The sequence below is a fragment of the Athene noctua genome, chromosome Z (genome assembly GCF_965140245.1).
Source record: "Athene noctua chromosome Z, bAthNoc1.hap1.1, whole genome shotgun sequence".
Classification (NCBI taxonomy): domain Eukaryota; kingdom Metazoa; phylum Chordata; class Aves; order Strigiformes; family Strigidae; genus Athene; species Athene noctua.
In genome coordinates this window covers 13,626,413-13,651,522 of record NC_134077.1, presented here as the reverse complement: position 1 = coordinate 13,651,522, position 25,110 = coordinate 13,626,413, and the positions used below count along the sequence as shown (strand labels likewise).

Below are 25,110 nucleotides of genomic sequence, written 5' to 3'. Positions count from 1 at the left end.
CAAAAAGTTTTTGTAGTTGTACTTTTACACAGGCTGTTGTCTCATTAACCCATGCCATATACCTTATGTGCATCTAGTCCCACTCAATTTCTATGTCCCTAGTGATGTAATATATCCCCATGGAAAGCCTAGGCTTCAGGAATTAATGAAGAAAACATTCACAGTGACTGACTTTGCTCTAGTCATTCTAGTCAATCCAATTTCCCCTTTCAGTGGACAAAATTCAGTTCCTCTAAAAGGTGATTCAGCTCCTAAATTAAACTAAATCAAGTTGTGTTTCTGTACCATTCCTTACAGAGCTCATCTTTCTTCCATACAGAGGGGGAAAAAGAATCCTGCTGTTTGTGCATTTCACCTGCAGAAATCAAAGCTATTCAATATTTGTGAGACTATGCTAGAGATGTATTTTTTCAACTTTTTGCTTCGCTTTTCACCTCAAGCACCTGCTTGTTTGAACAGTGCTAAATTGCAGAGGTTACCAATCACATTATGGCAGGACGCACTTAACTGCATGAATTACCAAAGATGTAGTTACAGAACAAACCAAAGAAGTTACACTGAATTCAGGCCTTTTTACAGCTGAAGGTTCCTGACTGACATCCTTGGCACCTCAGGATTCACAGAAGCAGTTTTATACACATGGTGCCAACTTAATTTTGCTGGGAGGCAAAAGTGAAGAAAAACTTTCTGAAAACAGATAAGTTTATATCCTCCCGATGCATATCATGCCAACATTGGCAAGTCTCAAGATATGGGCACAGTACAGGCATACATATTGCTTCCCCATGGGTCCTGCTAACATCAGCTTGATATGCAGAGCTGTTTTCCAGTGGGAGTAATGTAAAAAACAAATTCAAGGCAAAACACTTCCAATTACTATTAAATTGCATGTGAATATTTAGAACCTTCATCAACATGTCCCAAACTGAAAAAGGCAGGGTGTTTTCTAAGAGCTTTTAAAGGAGATATTGATTTTTAACATCATATACCCCTGTGTTAAGGGGATTTTCCCCTGGAATCTAAAGAGAACATCACAAATCATGTAGCCACACCAACTACTGAATTTAAGAGTTTACATTTATAACGATTCCTTTAAATGTTAAAACTAACACAGATAGTTCAGTCTGCTAACCAGGGAAACTGGGAGTAACAGGCAGGAAAGAAACTGATATACTGGCACATTGCATGTGAACTGCAACACTGCATTTCTCTAAGCCTTAGCAGAGTAAGAAACCTCCAGATGAGGTCTGGCAAAGGGTGGAGAGTTAATCTGGAACAGAGTCCTCTATCAAGTACAGCAAGAAGCAGTCCTTTCACAATGGCTGCTGGTGATTGCAAATGGCAGACAGGCAGCGCCTAAGCTTTGAACCATTCTCTGCAAATATAAAAATATCCTGTGTGCTCGTCCTCAGTCTTACCACTGCCATAAACAAACTGAAGAGTTAACACTTCCAAGAGCATAAAAAACATTGCTGCTGATTCTTCTCTAGTCATTCAAAATCAAAACTTCATGTACTTGGTGACCAATGCAAAGTTGTGTAAACATTCTTCTTTAGAAGAGCTTTCTCAAGCTCTGGAAAAATGGCTGGGGGAGGGACACAAAAGGAGTCTGACGAATTCCAACACCTCTAATTTAGCTGGCGCAACATATCAACAAATACTGAAACATTCAGATACATCTGTGTAGACACACAGTAGAATTGAAGCCACTTAAATATTAAGAAGGCTGTGAAGCATGCACATGCCTCACTTACATTTGACAATATTCATAATAATAATAAATACCCGAATAATAAAAACTTGGCTAAATCTGGGACACTGAGGTTTTATGGACAGACTGTGTAGGATGGTGCCAAATGCAACATGAATATGCAAATGTAAAAGAAGGTATATTTAGGTAAAATCAGACTGCAAAGAAAGTATCAGAGAGAAGAAAAACTTAACCCCTTTCAGGCTACACACCCATGAACAGATCAGTCCCACCACCCACCACTGTAAACAATTCTCATGGCAGTTCTCAACAAATCATCACACATGCAGATGCTTTGTTTCACGCAGCCAAAAATATTTTCAAGTAAGAAAGGCCTGATTAAAAGTATTGCTTCTCCCAAATTGGTAGGTTGAAAGAAACATCATTGCTAAGCGGGACAGGTGGTGTTGAAAGATGAGAGAATATGTATGAAGAATCTAAAGATCTAATGTGAGAAAAAATATAGAAACTATGTGGAGACTCCCATGAAAAGGGAGGATGATCTTCAAGGTCCTTCCAACCTAGATGATTCTGTGATGATAAAGTTTAACTCTCAGTCATTTATACAGTGTCCTAAGCCAAATAGCACCGGGCTGCTACAGCTTCCTCCCAATTGCTTGCTGTGTGTCCCCTCCCTACATTCTTGTACTGCTACGACCTCTCACATAACCCTGTAGAGAAATGTTTTTTCTTACTAATCTAAAAGCAACTGGGAGGGGAATGGGGCACATGGTAAGTTACATGCTGGTTTAGTAAACTGAACCATCTTATCAGGAAATAGGCTCTGCTCAAGAGAGAGAGAAGAATCTGGGCTGGGATTAAGCTATTACAGTCATATTTAAGAGTATTTACAGAGCACTGGGCAAAAACTTCACCTTGAGAAGTAATTCTAAGTGATTCTGAAGTTAATAGCACCTCGGGGGGGGTTCTTGTACTTAAAAAAACCCCAAACCCAAACCAAACTCTCATCTCCACTTTAGTCATAGATACTGAGGGCTCCTGTGTAGCAGCTGAGGCTCTTGAAACAAAGATGACTGTAGACATTAATTTCAGTACAAAATAATTCTTTACCAGCTACATAAACTTTACTAAAATATTTGAGGTAAAAACTGCAGGTTTCCAAACATCAGAGTTCTCACCATCTGGAATCCTTAAGCAGCAGTGCATTTTACTTGCAGCTTTCACGAATAAACTTCCCTTGATATGAAAGCAAACAACTTTTCCTCCCACTTCCTGGTTGTGCAATGTCTTAGGCAAACAAAAACAAACATGTAAGGCTTGATTTGGAGCAAGGGCCACACTGAGGGTTAGACTCTCATTCAGCCTAAAATTCTATTACAACACAGTTCATTTTATCTTCACAATACATAAGCCTGTTACCACCGCTCCAATCCACATCTTCATACCCCAGCCTGAACTGATTTGCGATAGATTTCTTTTATTGCTGTAAAACATTTCTGTTCTTCCTGAGGGGTGGGATGGTCTTTTATGATTGTCTCCAGACCTTTCAGTACAGCAGAGGAGCAGCTACCCGTCCCAGTGGTTTTCTCAATGGATCCAGAAATGAAGCAACTCAGTATCTGAGATCCACCTCTTAAGTGGCTGATAAAGATCAGTTGGTTGACACTGCCTTTTCTTACTGGGAACGTACAGGTCTCATAACTACTCAGTCCTTCAAAAGATAAAAGTAAAAAACTATGTATTTGGGAGGAAACTGATTTGGAGCAAACAGGCCTTCAGAGTAAGAGCAAACGCACAGCAGAAGTTCATCACGTTCTGGGTCAATTGGAGAAAAGACTATCACCTCAAAGTCCTGTCAGGACCTCAAACTTCCTGACCAGAAACGTTACTCAAATAACATTTTCAAATGCACTGAGAGATGCTTTTTATGAATGATTGGTGTCTGAACAGAGTGGACAGCTGTGTATGATATCTCTGAACTAGTTTTAAACAGCAGATTTCTTACAGATAGATGTTAACTGATAAAGTACTCACAATTGTCCTAAACAAGCCCATTCCTTCTTCAGGGCAGAACCACATTTTGGTTGTAAAGTCAAGCTAGCAAGGAAATGGATACTTCTTGAATCAGTCTGACAGACAGAACACAAGAGTTCAGATAAAGCTGGTCTTTGCTAAAAGGCAAAGAATGAGTGTTTCCAAAAATTATGTAAATGCCAGACAGTCTAACTCAAACAGAAAAAGTCTACAATTTTTACTACTTAGCTCACATAAAACATTTCTTTACAAACCATTTCACCACAGGTTGACTAACAAAATTAATCCATATTTAGAGGTTAGACTTGTAAAAATGGAGCTAACTGAGCTTGCTAAGGTGGTTAGCAATAAGACATGGGTTTGCCATATCCAGATTCTCTGCTTAACCATTTGCACAGCTACATCCTGCAAAACTGAACACAATCCTCTTACTGAATATTATTTTGACAGCTGGCTTAAAACAACTGGGTGGTCCATATATCTAGGGAAAATGCCACAAAAGTAGAGTGGGAAATGATAAAATAAGAAAAAATAAATATGAAGTCTTAATTTAAGACAGTAACCTTCTAACTAGGAAATTTTCATCTGTGCAAAGAAAAACAGAATAAAGAGCAGAAAAATTACACCCAGTCAGGGGGCTCCACCTCTGTTTGGCAAGGTCACGCTCCAGACGTTTTTTTTCAGGGCAGAATTAGCATCCTCTAACACAGATTTTCTCTAGGGCCTGAAAGTAGACTGACACATTACTTAACAAAATCCAAAGCAAATAAAGAACATGGTTGAATTATGGATGCTGAGTGAATATTGCATTTTCTATTTTCTATTATGACAAACATGGAACAAAGTCAACTTGTATGGAAGCATATAATACTATTGTTCTCTGCCATTTTAATCTCAGTGTTCTGAAAATATTTTAAGTGCAAGAATGAAATACACTATGAACTCACATACACTCCTTGTCAAGGTTTATTTTGAGCAAAAACATCCCTCCCCAAAGTAGATCATTATTCTTCATTTTCTAATCTATGTCAACTCTGTGTTGACTTTTAAGTATGTCTGACTTGTCTGCCAATTGTTTGATAATTTATAGTTTCTCGACTGACCAATACCTTCACACAAACAAACAAGATTAATAAAATAAAGATACAGAGCTGCTTGGAGTCTTTGTAATGCCAACTGAAAAATATATAGAAATGGAAGATATTCAAGCTTTGCTGCTACCAGATAAGACTGGCAAGCAATCTGCCAGCTACCTCAGTCAGAAAGAGACCCACTGATAACCTGGCTGATTTTCTAAACTGACTTTTACACCCTTTAGAGGCAGCATTTAGCTTACAGTGTCTATTATTGTAACAAAGCCTCAATTCTCACTTCAATGACAACAGCAAAAATAAAGACATTACATGACATATGGCTTTTGATACTCTTCCATCACAGGCTGAGTGGCAGAAGTGCTAGAGTGCCCGAAACCTGACCTGGAGGAGAAAGGGCTGTGAGTTCCACTGGAGCAGCACATTCTGTGCATGAAGGAAGTGCCTGCTGCCACTCAGGACACAGCCCAGTGTGGTCTACTCTCCCGTGTAGCATGATGACCAGTAATTAGAGAAGAACACAATTTACTTTTCTGTGAATGGTCTGAGATCTTATCAGCATAACTATGATGAAGGAAGCCTTTTAAACAAAACAAATTTTTGACACATCCTGAACCTAATTCATAGAAAAATTATTACCTTCAGATTTAAAGACTAGGAAATCCCAGAATGGTCCTGAAACTGGAGGTGTTTTCTGCCTTCCTCTGCCAACATAGCATGGCTCTCAGCAAAGTACTAACTCTGTGTCCCAACAAGAAAATGCTTCTGTGAGCAGTGTCTGCTTGGTTCTGTTTTCTCCCTGCACCAGCACATGTAGGTAGGTACCTGTGTGGCTGCTGAGCTGATACAGGGAACAAAACCAGTTGAAAACCAAAGCTGCCTTCCACTGTTTCATCACACAGTCACAGCTGTATGCATCCTACCACTGCAAAGGACGGAATGGGATATAGAATTTCACATTAAACCTTAAAACTAAGATTAAACCGTGAATGTTTCCCTGTCAAAGCCACATAATACTTATTCCTGGAAACATTATCAAAAGTGTCACTCATTTGAGAAGATATGAGTCTTAGGAACAGCCAGTCATTTAATTATGGAGGAACCATCAGATGTCTGGCAAATCAGACTGCCTTCAGGGAAAATCAGACATCTACTGGTATCACTATCAATACTTACTAGTTCTTTAGATCTTTTAAAATAAACAAACAAACAAATAAAAGAGTAAATGTAACAAATGTGGCTTTTTATTAAATGTTGTCAGTCCATGTCATGATCCTGTCACATACATGAGTGCAAAAAACAGCTTAGGAAAATGTTGCAGGAAATACATTCTATTTTCAAGACAGAGTTGGAGCCATTATGAAGTGAGAAAATTAAGTATTCTGAGTTTTAAGACTTTCAATCAATTAGTCGCTACTAACATATTCTGGAGTGCAGGCAGGTAAGATTTTAAGAAGTTGACATAGGCAGGTATGGATTTACTAGGAGCTGTGGGAGATTTCTTCCCCTCTCTCTCCCCCTTAGCACCAGCCACTGCAAAGTGAAGCAATGCACACAGCCTGTGTTCTCCTGTCTTCTATTTAAACATCAGATGGCATCTGCCCTCCCCCAATACACACAAAACCCTCTGGCAGAAACCTCACATGCCACTTTTGCATTAGTATATATTCTGGAATAGCTTTCAAAAAAACCCCAAAACCAAACACAGTTTTCATATAAAGTTTCCAGCTTTGCCTCATAGCATAAAAAGTCTTGTTTCAATCATACACACCTCGAGATATAGGACATTAATAAAACGCAAGCCTGCTGAACGGCTGTTTTCTTAATAGGAAAGAAGCAATTGCATCATGCAACACAGGAGCTGGCAAGTTACAGACTCCTGATTTTAGCCTTCAAACTCGGCAAAAATATCCACCCAGCTGCTCTTCAGAGAGATTTCTGGGATCCCCAGAAGCTTTCTATTTTTCATTCTCAGGTTGTGTTCCAGCAGTTCCATTTTCATACACAGTTTTCTTTGGCAAACTCTATTACTACATTAACACAAACTCCCACTTCAAGTCTGAAACATACAGACTTTTCTTCTATGTACCATTAATTGTAAACATAAGTGCTCACAATTTAGATTTATCATATGAAGTTTCCTGCAGAGTGCCCATTTTTAAAAGTCCCTCAATAACTAACGTCAGCAAATTGCAATACAGACTCTGCCAAGTATGAGCTTCAGGGCACTCCTAGGTGTTGACAGAAAGTCTGAAGTCTTGAAATACTACTTTTATTTTTGGTGTAGTAGGGAAGGAAAACTGACAAAGTACGACAAACAATGAAGCCTCAAAAAGTTTAAAGAGCCTAGAAATAAGAACAGTGTTGCCTGTACCTCTAAAACCAAGTCCAGAGGAATGGAGGAAGGCAGAGCTGTAGGGAAGATTCCTTCTGATAGTTTCTTTAAAAACACATCCCACATCTAAAGTCTAAAAGGGTGCACAGTCAGCTTCTCAATATATATGCCTTCTGGCAAAACATCTTTTTATCATAGGGTGAAATTCCTGAGGATGCCACGGATGAGCACGGATGAACATAACTTCATTCCTGAGTTAGGTAAAACCAGCTAGCCACCCGCTGTGTTTTCTTGCAAGGCCAGAATATTGTTCAAAGTTAAAATTAAGCCCAACAATGAGAGCAGTGACTGGCATCTCCCTTGACCTTCATTCTCCAATACAATCCATTTGGCATTGTTGCCTATGGGCCAGCAAATGCTAATAAACACCTTAGTACATGAAAAGTTATGAAATTAGAGCAAGGAAATCCCAAACCATATTAGCATAACAAGAGTCCAGGAAAAGGCTGGAAAGTCTAAGAACAACTGAGTAAAAGTTAATATAAGGAAAATATTTCAAGGCTTAAGAACTACATATAGTGCTTCAAGAACTAAAGACCATGGATATCCTTATGCAACATGAGGAACACTGACAAAGGATAGCTCAAGGTTATGAGCTGTGTTTGAAGTTTCTGTGCTTTTTACACTTACAATACTTGAACCTCTTCAGATTTAAAGCAACAGAACTATTTGGATTTTTTTTTTTTATTAAACTGTATAAAGTGAACTTCTCTTATTTCACAGAGGAATTGCAAACCAAGTGCAATAATATGCACTTATAGTAATTAATCTACCAGTAACACATTCTTCAGAGACCACCGGTTAAGATGAGCTCTTAACATCTGTTTTTGTAAACTCTTTAAATTATTATGGCAATATGCGGCGGGCGGAGGAAGCAAGCGGCCGATTCAATGTGAATGATAGAGCAAGCTTCAACCTTATTGAAAGAAATCACACCTTATATAAGCACTCTACAATAATCATGCATACTACTCACAAATCTATTGGATACCTGTAAAAGGCTACATTATAATGTCCCAGCCCCTTGTGGCATTTCAGATATGTCACAACATCTTCCCTCTTCTGAACCTGTTTTTTCTCCCAGGGCCGTTCCTTTATCATATACAAGGTCATAATGTACCTCAGTTTCTCTCTTTGTTAACATAACAGTCCTTTGTTAGGCATAACTGTACCCTGGGTTTTTTCCTTTGTTTACCTCAGATGGCTGCAATCAGCTCCTGCAGAGACCCATGGCCTTGCTCTCTGTAAGCCGTTCTCCAACAGCAATATATTTTTACTTTGCATTTCAGAATAACTATACTACTAAAGCTTTTAAGATTCCACATTTCTGAAGAGGAGTAGGGACTAGAACACAGACTTGAGGAAAAGGCAGTTTCAGAGCTTTCCTACATTTTCCAGTTAGTACTTCCCTAAACACGGAATGCACCTGTAAAGCAGGTTAGCAGAAAATGCAAAGTGATATATAAGCCTTATAAGTAAGCAGCCAGCAGCACAGTCTATTGCCTTAGACCACACTTTGAAGCTAAAAAATGGAAATAAATCCAACATTAGCACGCTGCTCTGTTTCGGCTGTCTGTTGCCTTTCCCTTCCTAGATTAGAGTACATTTTTAAACCAGTAGCAGCCAGCTGGTGTAATTAAAATCTACACATACAGTTCATTTGGTTGCATAAGTCTTTGAAAAACATATAAAACAACTGCAGCCCATTATGTAGGTACAAATCTGAAAAACAACTACAGCCTTAGCTCTGTACCCTGCAGCCTTAATGACCCTGGTTCTGGCCCAACCCATGAGGGACAGGGCTTCGCTTGTGCTCTCCTGCCAGCTCAGATTAGAGGAGTGGAAGGAACAACCACAGCGCTCCACACACACAAGCAAGGCCCTGGGTTCTGCCTCTATGTGAGCCAAGCTGCAGCTGTTTCAAGCCAGGCATACAAAAACTCCCAACCATCTAGGCTATGCTCTGATGCAAGCAACCGACAAACTTTTTGAAACCTGGCCAGATCTGGTAAAATCTGGGTATCTGGCAACTCTGCAAACAGACCTGCCAGGGAATTCCAGCAGCTGTCTGATGATGCATTACAGGTTTGGCTGATCCTACCCATGAGCAGGAACAGGGGGCTCATGTGCTAGCTGAACGTGTGCATGAGGGACCTTCAGAAGATTACTTGCTTTCTTCTCAGATTACAGTCTTGCTAACAGATAATGCAATGCAATAATTTATTAAGAATAGTAATCCTATAAGCATGTGTGAAAAAGCAAATACAAAACAGAAGATGCAAACTGGCTTCTAGAAGAAATTACAGACTGTTGAACTCTAGCTATCATCTGCAGGAAGTCCTGTGCATGTAAGATGCAAAACCTGTTGGGATGTTTCACAGTCCTCAAAGAACTTTGTATGAAATAGTGAATTTGTTCTTTAAATAAGTGGAATTTGCTTGTTTTGCAATATAACAAATCACTAAAGAAAGTAAAAAGTAAAATTTTTTCAGAAGTGATGTTTAGGATCTTCATAATTGAAATAAAACTGAAGAGCATTAATTTCTGTCTCTTCAGAAGATGGCCTCTTCACTTTCTTTTTTTAACATGAAGGTATAAAAATACTAAAAGGCCTTACAGAAAAATTGCTTCAAAGAAGTATATGATAGAACCTGAATGTTATTGATTTAAAGTCCTGTCAAAAGTATAGCTAAGAACAAAAATTGGATCGTGACGTCTCCAAGTGTGAGGGGTCACGTACTCAAAATCATCAGAAATGATCTACAGTTTCAATCAAGAGCCAGGAACAAATGGCTACATGATTGTCAATACAGTAATGTTTCTTATGAAATGTGGATTTTTTCATGTATTGCCAAATTATAAAACCAAAGTTGAGTACTGCTTCTCGCTACGGAGATAAGAGCATTTCCTCTCACTATACATTAACAATTGGCTGATTCCGAACATAACAGTTAATAAGCCCAATTTAGTATCCTGGCAGAGGACAGCTTCACCCAATCAAGCCCAGATGTTTCATTAACATCTCTAAGAGTCTAAAGTAGAAAGCAATTTTTCAGGAAACTTAATTTCAACATCTTAATTGAATTATATTCATAACAATGCTTCAGGGGAGAGGGAGAACAAAAAGGAACAATCAGGATTTGAACCTGAAAATAACTTCAGTAAAGTTTTGAAGAGACAAAAGTTTTTACACCCAAATCTCCCATGGCAATAAACTTTACAAGAAAATTTGGAATAAGAACCAGATTTCAGCCATCTGTTGGCTAAAGATAAAACACAGGTAGAGATCAGGTCACTGTGGTCTTCTTTATTTTGTCCATGCCCTGAAAACGAGACATTATTGTGACCATCTGGAACATCATAAATTAAATATTGTTATAAAAGTAAACTAAAAAATATTTTCTGTCAGGGATCGTATCAGGTCACTGGAACATCCACGAACTCCATTCCTGGAGAGGTGACAATCCTCAGGCCCTAGACCTTTCTTGCAGCTCCCACCCTGGTACAATTTTCAAAAGACAGTATGCTAGTATGCTTTTCTACTTACGTGTTTAAGCAACTTTAAGAGATGACACAGCCTGTACAAAAGAAACAGCTTCTAGAACATGGTGTTAGACTGAAGACCCCCAACACACGCACAAGAAAACAATATAGAGACTGACTGAATTTCAAAGGTCTCCTAGAGTATTTTTTATAGCAACTTATAAACAAGAGAGGATAATAACAATTATTCTATCATTTCATAGGCATTGGGCTCACCTGACCTCCAATTTTGAACATCAGCTTTCTAAACCATTTTCTATGTTGTTTTTTTTTTTCCTCAACTAGAACAGTGTAATAAATTTAGCCAGTCTGTATTTCTTCCAATAGCTTCCTTTAAGATAAGTATTATAACATAAAAGGACTCTCTCAAGAGTAATTAAAATCTGATTTACTTTTTGAACAGTGATGTCCTTCATGCTACTCGCTCCACTTTCTTATATAATAAGATCCAGAACAAATAAAATTAATACTATGTACATGATAAATATAAAGGACTTGCAGTTAGAATATGCTCCAAAATTTATTTTTGGTTCAGCCTCCAAGGCATTAACATTCAAATGAAAATATATCATTTCTACTTACTGCTATTGACAAGATTTTTGTGAAAGAGTCTTTCAAGAGTGAATCTGTGGAAGTTTCTAAAGCTTTTTTGTATCATTGTCAGACTCATTTTATTAAACAACAGCTGATTCAATTGCAGTTGAAAAAATTTACAGAGACCTACTGTTTCATTTAATAGCCATAAGCATTTAATTCTAGTTCAGTACGCTGCAGAAACATGCAAACATGGCAGTGATGGACTGGCACACAGACAAAATAACTTTAGGACAAGGAAGTGCTGCCATATATACATTATAAATACTTTCCAAAATTCTCCCCCCACCCGCCCTGCACCCCGCTTAAGTTTTAGCGGCAGCTTCTTTAAATAACAGCCCATTTGAACCCTTGCTCTGTGGAAAGTGCAGTCCGTGAATGAATCCTATCCCCTCCTGAAAAGGCTTTCTTTTAAAACCATTTTTTGTTAGTTTAAGTGGGATTTAAGTGATCAAATTCCAAACTGGAAATCACCATTTTGTTGTTTAAGGAAGCCAGACAGAAAAACCCTATCTGGCAGAATAAGACTACAATGGCAGAGTCAGATTTCCAGATAGACTCTATTACAAGTGTGCTTGGCAATAGTCTGTGCTGTGTTAAGTGGGAGCAACAATGGGGCTATGTCAGCTTACACCAAAGGTGGATTTGCTCCATAGCCTTAAAACTGATTTTTTGTTTACAGAAAGGACTGAGTCAGAGGCAGGGTGATGGTATGGAAAGTCAGGCAAGTCTTAAGAAACTCATTTAATTACTCTGAAGATATTTTTAAATACTTTTTAAAAGAGGTACTGCTGGAGAGTTAAATCTCCTGGTGAAAGTCTGTACATATTACCTCTAATAAATCTACTGGTACCTAAACCTTGTTAATTTAAGCATCTCTATTTTACTGCATGCAGGCAAGCCACAAAGAAAAGGACCTATAGGATAGAGGTAAAAGAAGACACAGATGAAATGTAGGTGGTTATGTCCAAAACTGAGCCAGAGCTGAAACACATCATAGCAGGACTTGGTGGAATGATGCATACGGTACTCACTGTTCTGGTCTCTGTTCCTCTCAGTTCAAGCATTTTAAATTACGAAGCCAGTTGATTATAAACCAAAAATTTAGAAGTACCTCTTTAAGCATGAAAAATTAAAGTCCTCTCCACCTCCTGTTTAAAATAATGCACTATACTGCTACACTTAAAGATACAGTATCAAGAATTTTGTTTGTAGGGTTATTTAAAAGAATGAAAAAGATCTTAAAAGAAACTTGTCTCACCTCAAGGGAAGAGACAATGACAGACCTAACAAACCTGTACAGTAACATGCAATTGTTTCTCCTTTTTTGCTTTCAAGCACATTCCAAAGTCTTTAATCACATTATGCACGCTGTTATGTAATTGAATCCATTATATTCTTCTAGTCAGTCACCTTCAGCCCAATTATGTAAACAAATGCATCAATATATACTCACAGCGATCAATAGACCACTCATCCAAAGAGCTTGCTTCCCACATGGCACTTTCTAAAATGTAACCAGTGAAATCTAAGCACAAATGGTGGCCAGGTGTCCCAAAAAGACCTCTTCAGATTGTGCTTCTCCTGCATGAGTCTCTCATGTTACAGATGCGGTAGCTGACAAACTAGCACCCTGCTTCTGTGGGACGGAACTCAGAACTGCTGGGCTGCAGCCATGTCTATGCCTCTAAGCAGAGCTTCTGAGACAGGGCAAAACAGTTATGTTAGGCACCCAGAATCACTGTGCAGGAATGGAGCCACGGCATCACACTAAACATAGGAGAAAGAAGCCTACCTATAAAGAAAAGATGACTGTACTTCATTTTGCACACACTAAAAGAAGACTCTCAAGTGGGAAAAAACACCACCCATATTAATAAGCCACACTGGAGAACATTTCTGGGTCACGATACTCTTTGGTAGCTATGTCTTTCCAGATCAGTGTCACTGTCCCTACACCTGTCAGTCTCTATCTTTCAAAACTGAGACAGAAATAACCTGAGCAGGTCTGCTAAGTTTCCCAAAGCACTGGAAACAGAATGAGAGTTGACACACTGTATTTCTGTATCACAGCACTACCATTTTCTTTGTTCTCTCTCAAGCTTTCTTTTAAACCACTACACAGAAATAACTAAAAAAGTAAGTAACAATTAAATGAGCATACGGAACAAGCAGAAGCAGAGACCTTCATAGCATTAATTCACATTTGTTCCAAGCAATTAAAAGAAGTACTTGTATCTGCATTATTAGTAACAGCATCATTAATGTAAATATATGGTCATCAACTTCTTTGTAATTGCAAATAATGAGGAAAAAAGGGGAATTTTGTAGTGCATCCCTGTAAAGCTGAGAATCATTGCACCAGATCCCTACAGTTACAACAATCCTATTTCTTAGAGTTAAGAGACTTCTATGTACTCACTGATAATTTCAGTCTTGATTGGTTTCCTAGAAAAATTCATTGTTATCACATTATACATGAAACTTGCAAACTAGGTGTTACACTGGATACAGTGCAGCTTAGGACTCGAGCTTACGTTGACTGTGAAAACATGAGATGCTGAACAGAGCTGTAATTCAGAAGATTCAATGGAAGTCATGCTTTGATTATGTTCAAAAGAAAAACATGTAAATGGAACTTTTTAAAATTAAAAACATATTAAGGTGTGGAGAAAACCCACTTGAAGTAATTAGAGGACTTGGACTTCTGCAGTAAGAAGTTGCAGGTCATCATGAGTCATTGCCATCATTCAGTTTCCTTAGATGCAGAACAGAAATAGAGCAGATGTACGAAACATAAGAAGCAGAGCATGACTCAGTAAATGTAACCCAGAGGTAATTCATTAGAACTTATTATTTGGTATAAACTGCTTTGTGCTGCTGCTCCTAAGACTGGAAACCGTCTTCCTCTCTCCCCATCTAGCCAGAATTTTATGAATGCTTTGGTTCTGTCATAGGATGCCTATTTCACCTTTATGCATTTAATTACCTTTCCATGTCATAAGAAAGAAAGTTTAAGAAGAGTAATCTCTTGGCTGTAATTTTCTTAGTGGAATCTTTTATCTTCCACAATTCAAAATGTTCACAGGAGAACAAGAGAAAGAATAGAAGAAAATGCTATATATGAAATACATTGAGACTGCAAAAGGAATCTCATTCACACAAAACTTTCAGTGCCAAACTTCAATCAAAACTAGGAACAGTTGCACGAACCATTAACATCTGCAAGATTTTAAAACTCAATCATAGTTTCACTTCTAACCCATTAGAAAGAAAATTTATCTTAATTTCTATGTCATTAAACTAATGTCCATGGGAAAAAATAGGCCCAAAGATTAATGCCTTTTGGAGTGTGCAATCTGGAGTGTGCCATGAAATTTCTGAGTCCCAAAATACCCTGTCCTAAAATGGCCCCAATCCACCCAGCAATCCAGCTTCGAGTTACCTCGAAGTTACCTTAGTGGGTTTGGGATTCTGAAATGGCATTTTAAATGTAGAATTACAAATATAGATTACCAGAAGGGAGCTTTCCAGAATGTACTGTGCTTCAGATGAAAATGAAAACTTCATTTTTCAGGATCGTCTCTGGTTCTTAATTCATGTAACTAGCACATCCAAGGCTGTTTTTTCCCCCTCCCTTGGGCTTAAATCACAAGTTTAAGTTGGACTTACGCAGTTTTGCCCTCACTATCTTGTTTCGTGGCACTGGCTCCCTTTTTACCCAGCAATGAAGCCACTTTCTCAGGATCGCCATTCTCCACTGCCTGCAGCAGCCGATCATCATTCTTATTCCACTCATTGTTCTGGAATAAAATAAAAAGAAGGGAGAAATATTATTAGTACCAGCACTGTGTCCAGGCTTTCCTGAATGCTCCTAAACACAAGTATCACCACTAAAAGCTGAAACAAAAGCCCAACCCAAAGAAATAGTACAACGAAAGCTGCATTAAAGTAATCTGCAAGCTGTGCAGTACAGGTTCCCAAGGACTTCATGGCTCAAACCAGGGCCTAAGCAATCACTGGAGATGACCACTAACATGGAAATTCTGTAGAATATTAATGCAGGAAAAAAATCCATTTGTTCTTACTGTATTTTTAAAAGTTCTCTTTCATTTGTCCAGTCCTGGTTTCTATTTTTGAGCTGCACTGGCCCCATCAGACCTTCATCACATACATCATGCGGATAAGCAATGATTCACACCCCACCCTAACAACGCAGGCCAGCCAAAACTTTCCATATTTAAGGCTTTTCCCAGTTCAAACTTTGTAGAGAGTAACAGTATGTTGGTTTAGGCCCTGCCGGGACCGGAGACCACATTGCCGTTGTCCCTCCCCCACCCTCAGACACAAGTAGGGCACAAACCCCGGGTTAAAATAAGAAGAAATTTAATACAACAGTGTGATAAACGATCTGAACAACAACAGTAGCAGTGATAACAACAATAAACAGTAATAACAGTAAACAAGACAAAAGATATACAGAGAAATACCGCAATGGATACAGACAGCTCGCTTGCGATGCTCCCCGACACCAAAGCCACAAAGGAAAAAGTTCCCGTGATCCTGTGCCCGGACCTGACGTCATCATGGTACGAATAACCCAGCTGGAGATCCCTTCCCCCTCTCTCTCTGCTGGGAAAACTTAACCCTATCCTAGTTGAACCAGGACATAATCCACCCCTTTATTCTATACCATCTGCGTCATGTCCAGCTGCCATTTAGCAGTTAACAATAACAAAATAACAATTTACAAAGGCACAGCATAATTTATGGCATGTTCTCACCCAGAATCAAGTCCCCCTGTGGTACGCATCGACCTCTCCATTGTCCTGCATCACCCACCAGGTACACCCCGGTCCTTGGGCAAAAGCAATCCCGTTGATGGGTTTGCCTTTAGCTTTGCCTGGTGTAGGACTAAACCAGACCATTTTTCCCAATATATTCCTCATGCACACCACAGGGACTTTATCCCCATCTACAGCATGTGGAGATTTTGACTGAGCCGGGCCAGCTTGACTGGCAGATCCTCTTGTGTTGACTAGCCAGGTGGCCTTTGCTAGATGCGTGTCCCAGTCTTTGAAGGTCCCACCTCCCAGTGCTTTCAATGTGGTTTTTAACAGTCCATTGTAGCGCTCGATCTTCCCAGAGGCTGGTGTGTGGTAGGGGATATGGTAGACCCACTCGATGCCGTGCTCTTGTGCCCAGGCATTTATGAGGTTGTTTCGGAAGTGGGTCCCATTGTCTGACTCAATTCTCTCTGGGGTGCCGTGTCGCCACAGGACTTGGGTTTCAAGGCCCAGGATGGTGTTTCGGGCGGCGGCGTGGGGCACTGGGTAAGCTTCCAACCATCCAGTGGTTACTTCCACCACTGTGAGCACGTGGCGCTTCCTGTGGCGGGTCTGTGGCAGTGTGATGTAGTCGATCTGCCAGGCCTCTCCATATCTATATTTCAGCCATCGCTCTCCATTTTGCTGGGGCTTCACCCGCTTGGCATGTTTGATTGCAGCACGCGTCTCACATCCATGGATGATCTCTGCAATGGTGTCAATGGTGAGGTCCACCCCTCGATCTCGAGCCCACCTGTATGTTGCATCTCTACCTTGGTGGCCCAGGGTCTCATGGGCCCACCAAGCTATGAACAGTTCACCTTTGCGCTGCCAGTCCAAGTCCACCTGAGCCACTCTAATCTTAGCAGCTTGGTCTGCCTGCTGGTTGTGTCGATGTTCATCAGTGGCCCGACTCTTGGGTACATGGGCATCCACATGGCGCACCTTCACAACGAGGTTTTCCACACGGGCTGCAATGTTCTGCCATACTTCAGCAGCCCAGACGGTTTTACCTCTATGTTGCCAGCTGCTCTGTTTCCATTGCTGCAACCATTTCCACAGGGTATCCACCACTGCCCATGAGTCGGTGTAGAGGTAGAGCCTCGGCCACTTTTCCCGCTCAGCAATGTCCAAAGCAAGCTGGACGGCTTTCACCTCTGCAAACTGGCTGGATTCACCCTGGCCCTCAGCAGCTTCAGTGACCCGTCATGTGGGACTCCACACAGCAGCCTTCCATCGTCGATGTTGTCCTACAATACGACAAGACCCATCAGTGAACAGGGCATATCGCTTCTCCTCATCCGGCAGCTCGTTATATGGTGGGGCCTCCTTAGCACGCATCACCTCCTGTTCTGGTGACATCCCGGAATCTTTGCTCTCTGGCCAGTTCGTAATCACCTCTAGTATCCCTGGGTGGCTGGGGTTCCCTATTCGAGCCCGTTGTGTTATCAACGTAACCATTTACTCCACGTGGCCTCTGTTGCATGATGTGTGGAGGAGGCCTTTCCTTTGAACATCCACCCCAGCACCGGCAGTTGGGGTGCCAGGAGGAGCTGTGTTTCAGTGTCGACCACTTCCGAGGCAGCCCAAACTCCTTTGTACGCTGCCAGTATCTCCTTCTCAGTTGGTGTGTAATTAGCTTCAGAACCTTTGTATCCCCGGCTCCAAAAGCCTAGAGGTCGGCCTCGGGTTTCCCCAGGTGCTCTCTGCCAGAGGCTCCAGGTAGGGCCATTCTCCCCGGCTGCGGTGTAGAGCATGTTCTTAACCTCCTGCCCTTCCCGGACTGGCCCGAGGGCTACTGCTTGGGCAATCTCCCGTTTAATCTGCTCAAAGGATTGTTGTTGCTCAGGGCCCCATTCAAAATCGTTCTTCTTACGGGTTACATGGTAGAGAGGGCTCACAATCAGGCTGTAGTTTGGGATGTGCATCCTCCAGAACCCTGCAGCGCCCAGGAAAGACTGAGTCTCCTTTTTAGAGGCTGGTGGGGCCATGGCTGTTATCTTGTTTATCACCTCCATTGGGATGTGGTGACGCCCATCTTGCTATTTTATTCCTAGGAATTGAATTTCCCTTGCATGCCCCTTAACTTTCTTTTGCTTAATGGCAAAGCCGGCCTTCAGGAGGATTTCAGTTATCTTCTTCCCTTTCTCAAAGACCTCCTCGGCTGTGTCTCCCATACAATGATGTCATCAATGTACTGCAGGTGTTCTGGAGCCCCACCTTTCTTCACTGCAGTATGGACCAGTCCATGGCAAATAGTGGAGCTGTGGTTTCACCCCTGGGGCAATTGATTCCAGGTGTACTGGATGCCTCTCCAAGTGGACATGACTGGCCTGCACTCTGGCGCTATCTGAATGGAGAAGAATGCGTTAGCAAACAGGTTAAGAGACTGCCCTTTGCAGACTGTAACTAGCTTTACTGAGCTTTTATCCCCCATGTTTGTATTTAAAACAAACAAATCGACCACTAAGATAGATGGCACATCCCTAGTGCTGCTGAAAGAAAAGACAACCACCCTACATTTAAATCTTTCCAAACAATCCACTTTTTCTCCTTCTCGTCACCTGAATCAGGGAAAGGATATTACTTCCTAATATGATGGTTCTCCCTCCCCCTTTGAACTTTCAGGACATGGCCTATTTCCTCTACCAGACTTCCAAGCTGGAGCTAGCAAGATATTAGAAAAACAGAGGACAGTTTACCTTCTGTATCCCCTGTGATCACAGCAAAACGAGCTCTGGAAAAAGAGTGAAAGTTGCATCCACGGCTTTTAGTCTGGACCAACAACAGGGTTCAGTCTCCTCAACAGGCCTTCTCTTTACATCATCAGTCAGCTCATCTCCAGCATGACTGACTGCCTATTCATTAGCACTTGATTTCTACACAACTTTCAGAATGACTAAATTCATATTAACACACTCCTTGAAAACAGTCAACTTAAAAAAAAAAATCACTTTGTCCTGATGCTCTACACTGACTTTTTTGCCCCCAAATTCAATGTTTCTCTGTCTGGACTTGTGAGGAAAAGTGATATGACCTTCACAAGCTGTGCACACCCTGAAAACTGTAACAGGAGGAAAGTGTTCCAGGTTACTATTTTTCAAAAAACAAATCAAAAAAACATTAGAAAGAGTGCAGTCTGAGCAGTAGAGCAGACAGGAGTTTAAAGACCACCACCTGGAACCAACAGTATGAATGGCAGCTCTGTCAGAGGAAGTGGCATGCATAAGACAAAGAACAATCGCAGTCTGTTATGGCAGTGGTACAACTGGTGGGTAAATGCACATCAAGCAGGTTATATTCTTTATTCTTATAATGCTAGAATAAACCTCTGTAGACTCTAAAGCATTAATTAAATAAGAAAAAAAAATTGCTTCCCCTAGCAATATTTAGACTCCATGACAATGAATGGCCAGCCAAGCAGCAGACTCCACGTAAAAGGAAACTCATTGCATATTCTTCATTTGAGAGATTTCATTCTTTAAAGGGAGCCTACTATTAAAAGCAGATGTTAAAAAACTGTATCTTACTTGTAAATAAAATCCTTTAAAGTTAATGCTGTTTGCCTGACAGCATACTATGCCTTTTGGAGTTTGTCCTGTTTCTGTGGTTTTTATTATTCAGTTGTGTAAGATATTTAAATATAGGATATTTGATGAATCACCCTTACCCACAAATCACCAAGATGACTGTAAAGCATTAGTAGCACCTAACTCCTGCACTTTTTTAATGTGTGTGCATTTTTTGTTTTAACTCTTCAAAAAGAAAGGAGATAGCAGATAACATAACTGACACACCCCTCACACCCACGTCTTACCCAATACTAACCTGTACTTTGAAAAAGAAATACAACACCTAATTTAAGATTTTCTCATGACCTGAAATAACTGTTTCAGTTGACTTCTGAAACATGAAATAGAATAAACTACAGGAAAATATTAAGGCCTGTTGAAAATCCTTGGCAGAACAGCTTTCAGAAGAGCATTCAGCTTTTCAGTACAAAAATGGCCACATCTTCAAGAAACAGTTTCATGAAGATTCCTTCCATATTCAGCTATTAAATTGAAACATCATTGACATACAATCCACTATCCCCTTTGAGAAACTTCTGTGATAACTATATCCTTGTTTATGAATTACACTATTATTAACATCTCCGACCCAAGAGAAACTAATTCCCAAATTACCCCTCAATATTTATCTAGTGTGGATATATATCTATTAAATGGGGAAGCCCAGAGTATCTTGCAAGTGATCCTGATGTTGCAGAATGATGCCATGTTCAGGCTAGTGGTAAAGCATTTCGACATACCGTATTAGTCTCTTACAAGAACAGAGTCTTTAATTCATCTTTACTGTAGTTATCATCTGTAACCTTTTTGGTAACAAAAAATACACACTCACACAAACACAATTAAAGAAATATTTAACAATGCTTCGTTTTAAACAATTGCTTCCTACTTATTTGTACAGCTAAACAGATTCCCTCATATTTAAGAACTAAACAGAACGAACTTGGACAAAATGTTAAGTAACACAGTCTTTCACATGGTCTCTGAAAACACTCAGTTCTATCAGATTCATCTCAGTGTCAAGAAAAGGCTATCAATGTACCTTTCCTTATTTTCACATAAAGCTGGTGTGAAAATTCTTTTTCCTGGTTAAAGTGCTAGAGGCTGAAAGCTAGGCTAGGACGATCTGTATGAGGTACCCATTTTAGACCCTTGTTTTCGTTTCTACATCTAATTAGTGTCTCCTCTTCTAAGCACTGACTCAGAGTTGTTAAAGGAATGAGTAATTTTAGAGACTGCCACATCCACTTACATTAGTTGCAAATGCATATTTTCAGACTTCCTTACTGATGCTATAACATCTTGAACACTCCTGTACCAGCAATTTTGTTTTGCTCTTGGAAAACCAAGGGCTACTTGCAGTTTCCCTTCATAATTGTGTAGCACAGTTATGCTCATTTATTAACTAAAATAGCTGTGTCCTATGTAAGATGCTTAAAAAACATCATGCTATATTGCCTGTACAAAAGTTATGCATCTTTTCTTTAAAGCAATGAAGATTCCATTCTAGGGCACCAATAAATGTCTCGTAGTTGAAATATTCAAGATCTCTAAAAAGTATACATATTTAACTATAATGCAAGTTATATAAATCTATTGATAGACCTCATTCAATTTTAGAATGAAATCAGGGATAAATCTGTCCACACAGAAGAAACAACTCTGCAGGCATCAACTGTTGCTCAAGTATTCCTCTGATAGGATTGAACTGGTTTTTTTCTTCCCCACTGTGTTCAAAACAGCAGCATTGTACAATGCATTCCAGAAGTTAAAGGTACAGCTAATAAAATAAATGGTATGCAATGGACTCTCAAAAACATCCATTCGACTGGGGAATTGTAGTCCTACTAACCATCCTCCTCAGGGGGAAAAAAAAAAAATTTAAAAAATCTAGGAGAGAGAATACATATGACACTCAGAAGGACACTGTACCCAGGACTTGGCAAGCAAACAGGAGGCATTTAAGTTAGTAGGGCTCTCACAGTACCTCATGGATCAAAAATCGCACAGCCACTGCTGCCCAGAGCAGATCAGAAAATACAGATCTCTGAATAGAGGCAGTGACTGTTGCATTACATATAATTTCTGAATGTCTTGTAATATTAGCCTGGTTTTGACCCCACAAGGCATACTTGGCACCAAAGACCTGGGAGGTAACATCTGCTGGCATGAGGCAAAACATGGGTACTCCAAGCTATGGGTGATATTATTCAGTGTAAAAGCTACCTTGCACTGTCATTTATCATGCAGCACCAGCATTTGTTTCTCCTGGAAAACATGCACGGGAGAGATGCTCTCTTCTGTCACAAGTACTGGAAGGACTGAGGTGGCTAGTATAACTTAAACTCAAAAAACTGCTATATCAAACCCCACAAACCATCCCATTCCACTTCTCCAGGCTGCCCAAACATTTCTATAAGGACCCTTCCTCAGCTGCCCCAGTGCCACATCCTGCCAACCTCTACCATAAGGCTCCCCAGCACTCTCCCCTTACTTTCATCAACACCCACTGACTCAACTTTCACATTTCATTCAAGTAACAGGGCATCATCCACCAAATAGCCCTTGGGAAGTTTCAGTCCTGTTACTACTGTTCTTTCAGGTAGTATAAATTAATGTCTCCTTTTATGTCAGAGATGCCCAGACAGGTAACAGCCTGAGTAAACCCATGTAGGGCACAACAGACTGAAGGTTAACAAAGAGTAGCAGTAGGGTCTCCAGGGAAATCTACTATAGCATCAGAGCAACAAAAACATCAGATGAAAGCAGTAGAGGAGGAGTTACTTTTCATCAGCAATTAAGGTTTTGGGGCTTTTGCTTGTTTTAAGGGTGTTGCAAATATGCAAGTTAGCCAACTCAGTAGTACAACATGACACATGGTGCTATGCATGTAGCATGAAAATAACCTGAGCAGATCACTGTAAATGTAAACACACGAACATAATGAATTTGGATGAATCTGATCCTGGAAAAGACTGCATACATGAGGTTTCTTTATTTCTACTCTCCTGCTTCTGTAGGCCACCAGCCAAACAGCCTTCCTTCAAACAATTGACATACTGCAATAACAATGGTTTGTGAACATATGCAAAACTCAGCTGATGAAACACACACTTCAGCAACAGAATGAGTACTCCACTCAGTACTTCTTCCAGGTTTGGGGGGCAGCGTGGAGGGGGTGTGTGTTGGTTTGTTGTGTGGTTGTTTTTTTAAAGCATTTGTATACGGTTCAGTTTAGGTAGCAATAATAACCATTACATATGAAGATACAAAGTAAAGCTGATCAAAACTCAACAAGTGCAAATTTTTGGATAGAACAAGGAATTTTCAGTCACGCTTAAAAACAGTCAATCTTTTCATGATAACAGTAGTATAACTATGCAGGGGATCAGATAATCCATCATCCCTAATAAACCCTAATAGCAACAATCACCTGCCATGCTGAAGCAAAGAAACACAAATACAACACAGTGACAGTTGAAAGCATGGTAAGCCAAAACTCAAACATCAGGTGATTTAGCAGAGCTGGGTTGAAATTTCTGACTGAAATTTAACATCCCTCTCAAGCATGCTCTTTAGTCTTATTTTTCATTTTTTCAGATAGGGAACTGTGTGTATGGCCTCACTCAGAAGCATCTCTGTGGCAACAGTTAAGTGTTTTCCATATTTAAACATTTAGGAACCTGAAAAAGAAGTTGGCAGAAAAGAGCTATAGCCATGCTTAGGCTGGAAAGCCACTCCTGCACAGGGCACTGTGGTCAAGGTTAATGGAGTGAGGCAGAAGGCAGTGGAGACCAGACTTGATTTACACCCTCAGTTTATGATTAGTGATTAAAAAGGGCACTATACTCAAGTCAAATGCAGAGTGCTCACGCCTTCAATGATCACCATCAGGACAGGTTGAACTCTCAAAACTGCAGCTCCACCAGTCACAGACACACGCTTTGGCAGCAGTTACTGACAGTAATTGTACTCACAGTTGCTGACCGTGTGTCTCCTAAGCTTCCTCTATGCACAAGATATTTCCTATGCAAACCTAATGATAATTCTATGGTTGCAAGATACTAATAAAGTAGTTATCATACTCTCGGGGCTGAAACTGCCCAGTAAAAATTTTTCATCATTAGGATCACACACTGTGTTGACAAGCTGATAGATTGTTTTGAGTCCAAAGATAAATATTCATATCAAAGCCTACTTTTTATAGTTAAAGTTTGCACTACCTATTTTACACAGTCTTCTCTGTCACAAAGAGAACATTCTCCTTTCCAGAAGAAAAGCTCAAGAATTAAAAAATATGTTTAAAAGATGTACCCATTCTTTTTTCATCACCACCACATCAGGATACTAAGCCTCGGTTGCCTTTGAAATTACCAGTAAATGTCACACAAGAAATAACAATATATAACAAGAGGTGACAGTTCTAATTAGCACTTGTACACAGTGTTTTCAATGTGCAAAGACCTGAGCAAACATTAACTGGACAACAACTTTGTTTCTTTATCTTTGGCATGCAGCCTACAGGAGATGATTTAAGTGACCTTGCATTGTTGCAAACCTACTGGAGACAGAGTTATGTTATCTCCACTGAAATCAGAACTGCAGGGAAACTGAGAAGCAAACTGAAATTCCTGATAATTTCAAACTCAGCAACTCACTGTCTGAAAAGGAAAGGAATACTTAAAAACTGGCGTCACAAACAATTGCATGGCAAAGACACTGAATGCCACTGCATCACAAGGTCATCCACGGAAGTCCACATGTACTGGACTTCCCAAGAGAGTCTTAAAAACAAGAACAATCCTATTGTAGGGAATGCATTCACTAGACAAACATGCCTCAAAATTAAGAGACAATGGCTTTTCTCAAAAGAATGGCTTATCTGAAAACATTATAACCTAGGAGGCAGTGGTATGTGGGTGAGTAGCCTACACCTTTCCCTGCCCTCCATCCCCACTTTAGACATTGTATTTGCCAGTAGCAAACTTGTGTAGTGGGAGTGGAAATCTCCCTTGCAGAGGGGCAGATGTTGTTGAGTTTATCAACGACAGTTTATTCAAGTCTGCGGCAGCAGCTCCCAGGACATTCAGAGATTAGCAGATGCCAGAAGCTGCTGCCTCCCAGACCCCTTTCAATTGCTGCAGCTCCAGCTCTTTCCTGTACCTTTCAAAGTCTGCCCATGGCTCATATATAGCACCAGTGGCATTGCAAGCTGACCTCTGTTGCACCACACTCCACTGAGGGAGCACCCTGAAGGCCATGCCAAAAGATGCTATGTTCATTAACTTCACCACAAGTAAGGTCTTGACCTTTAAGTTGTCAAAAAAGCAGTGTGACAATGGCT

General features: G+C 40.2%; 1 protein-coding gene across 4 annotated transcripts in view; it reads right to left on the bottom strand.

Annotated features, from left to right (window-relative positions):
- Positions 1-25,110, bottom strand: part of RAI14 (retinoic acid induced 14) — an 87,976-nt gene that overhangs the window by 19,841 nt on the left and 43,025 nt on the right. For all 4 annotated transcript variants that reach the window (XM_074932261.1, XM_074932262.1, XM_074932264.1 and 1 more), the window contains exon 3: positions 15,041-15,171. In XM_074932261.1, the coding sequence (XP_074788362.1) occupies positions 15,041-15,171 (131 nt within the window). The remainder of the gene's footprint in view (positions 1-15,040; positions 15,172-25,110) is intronic.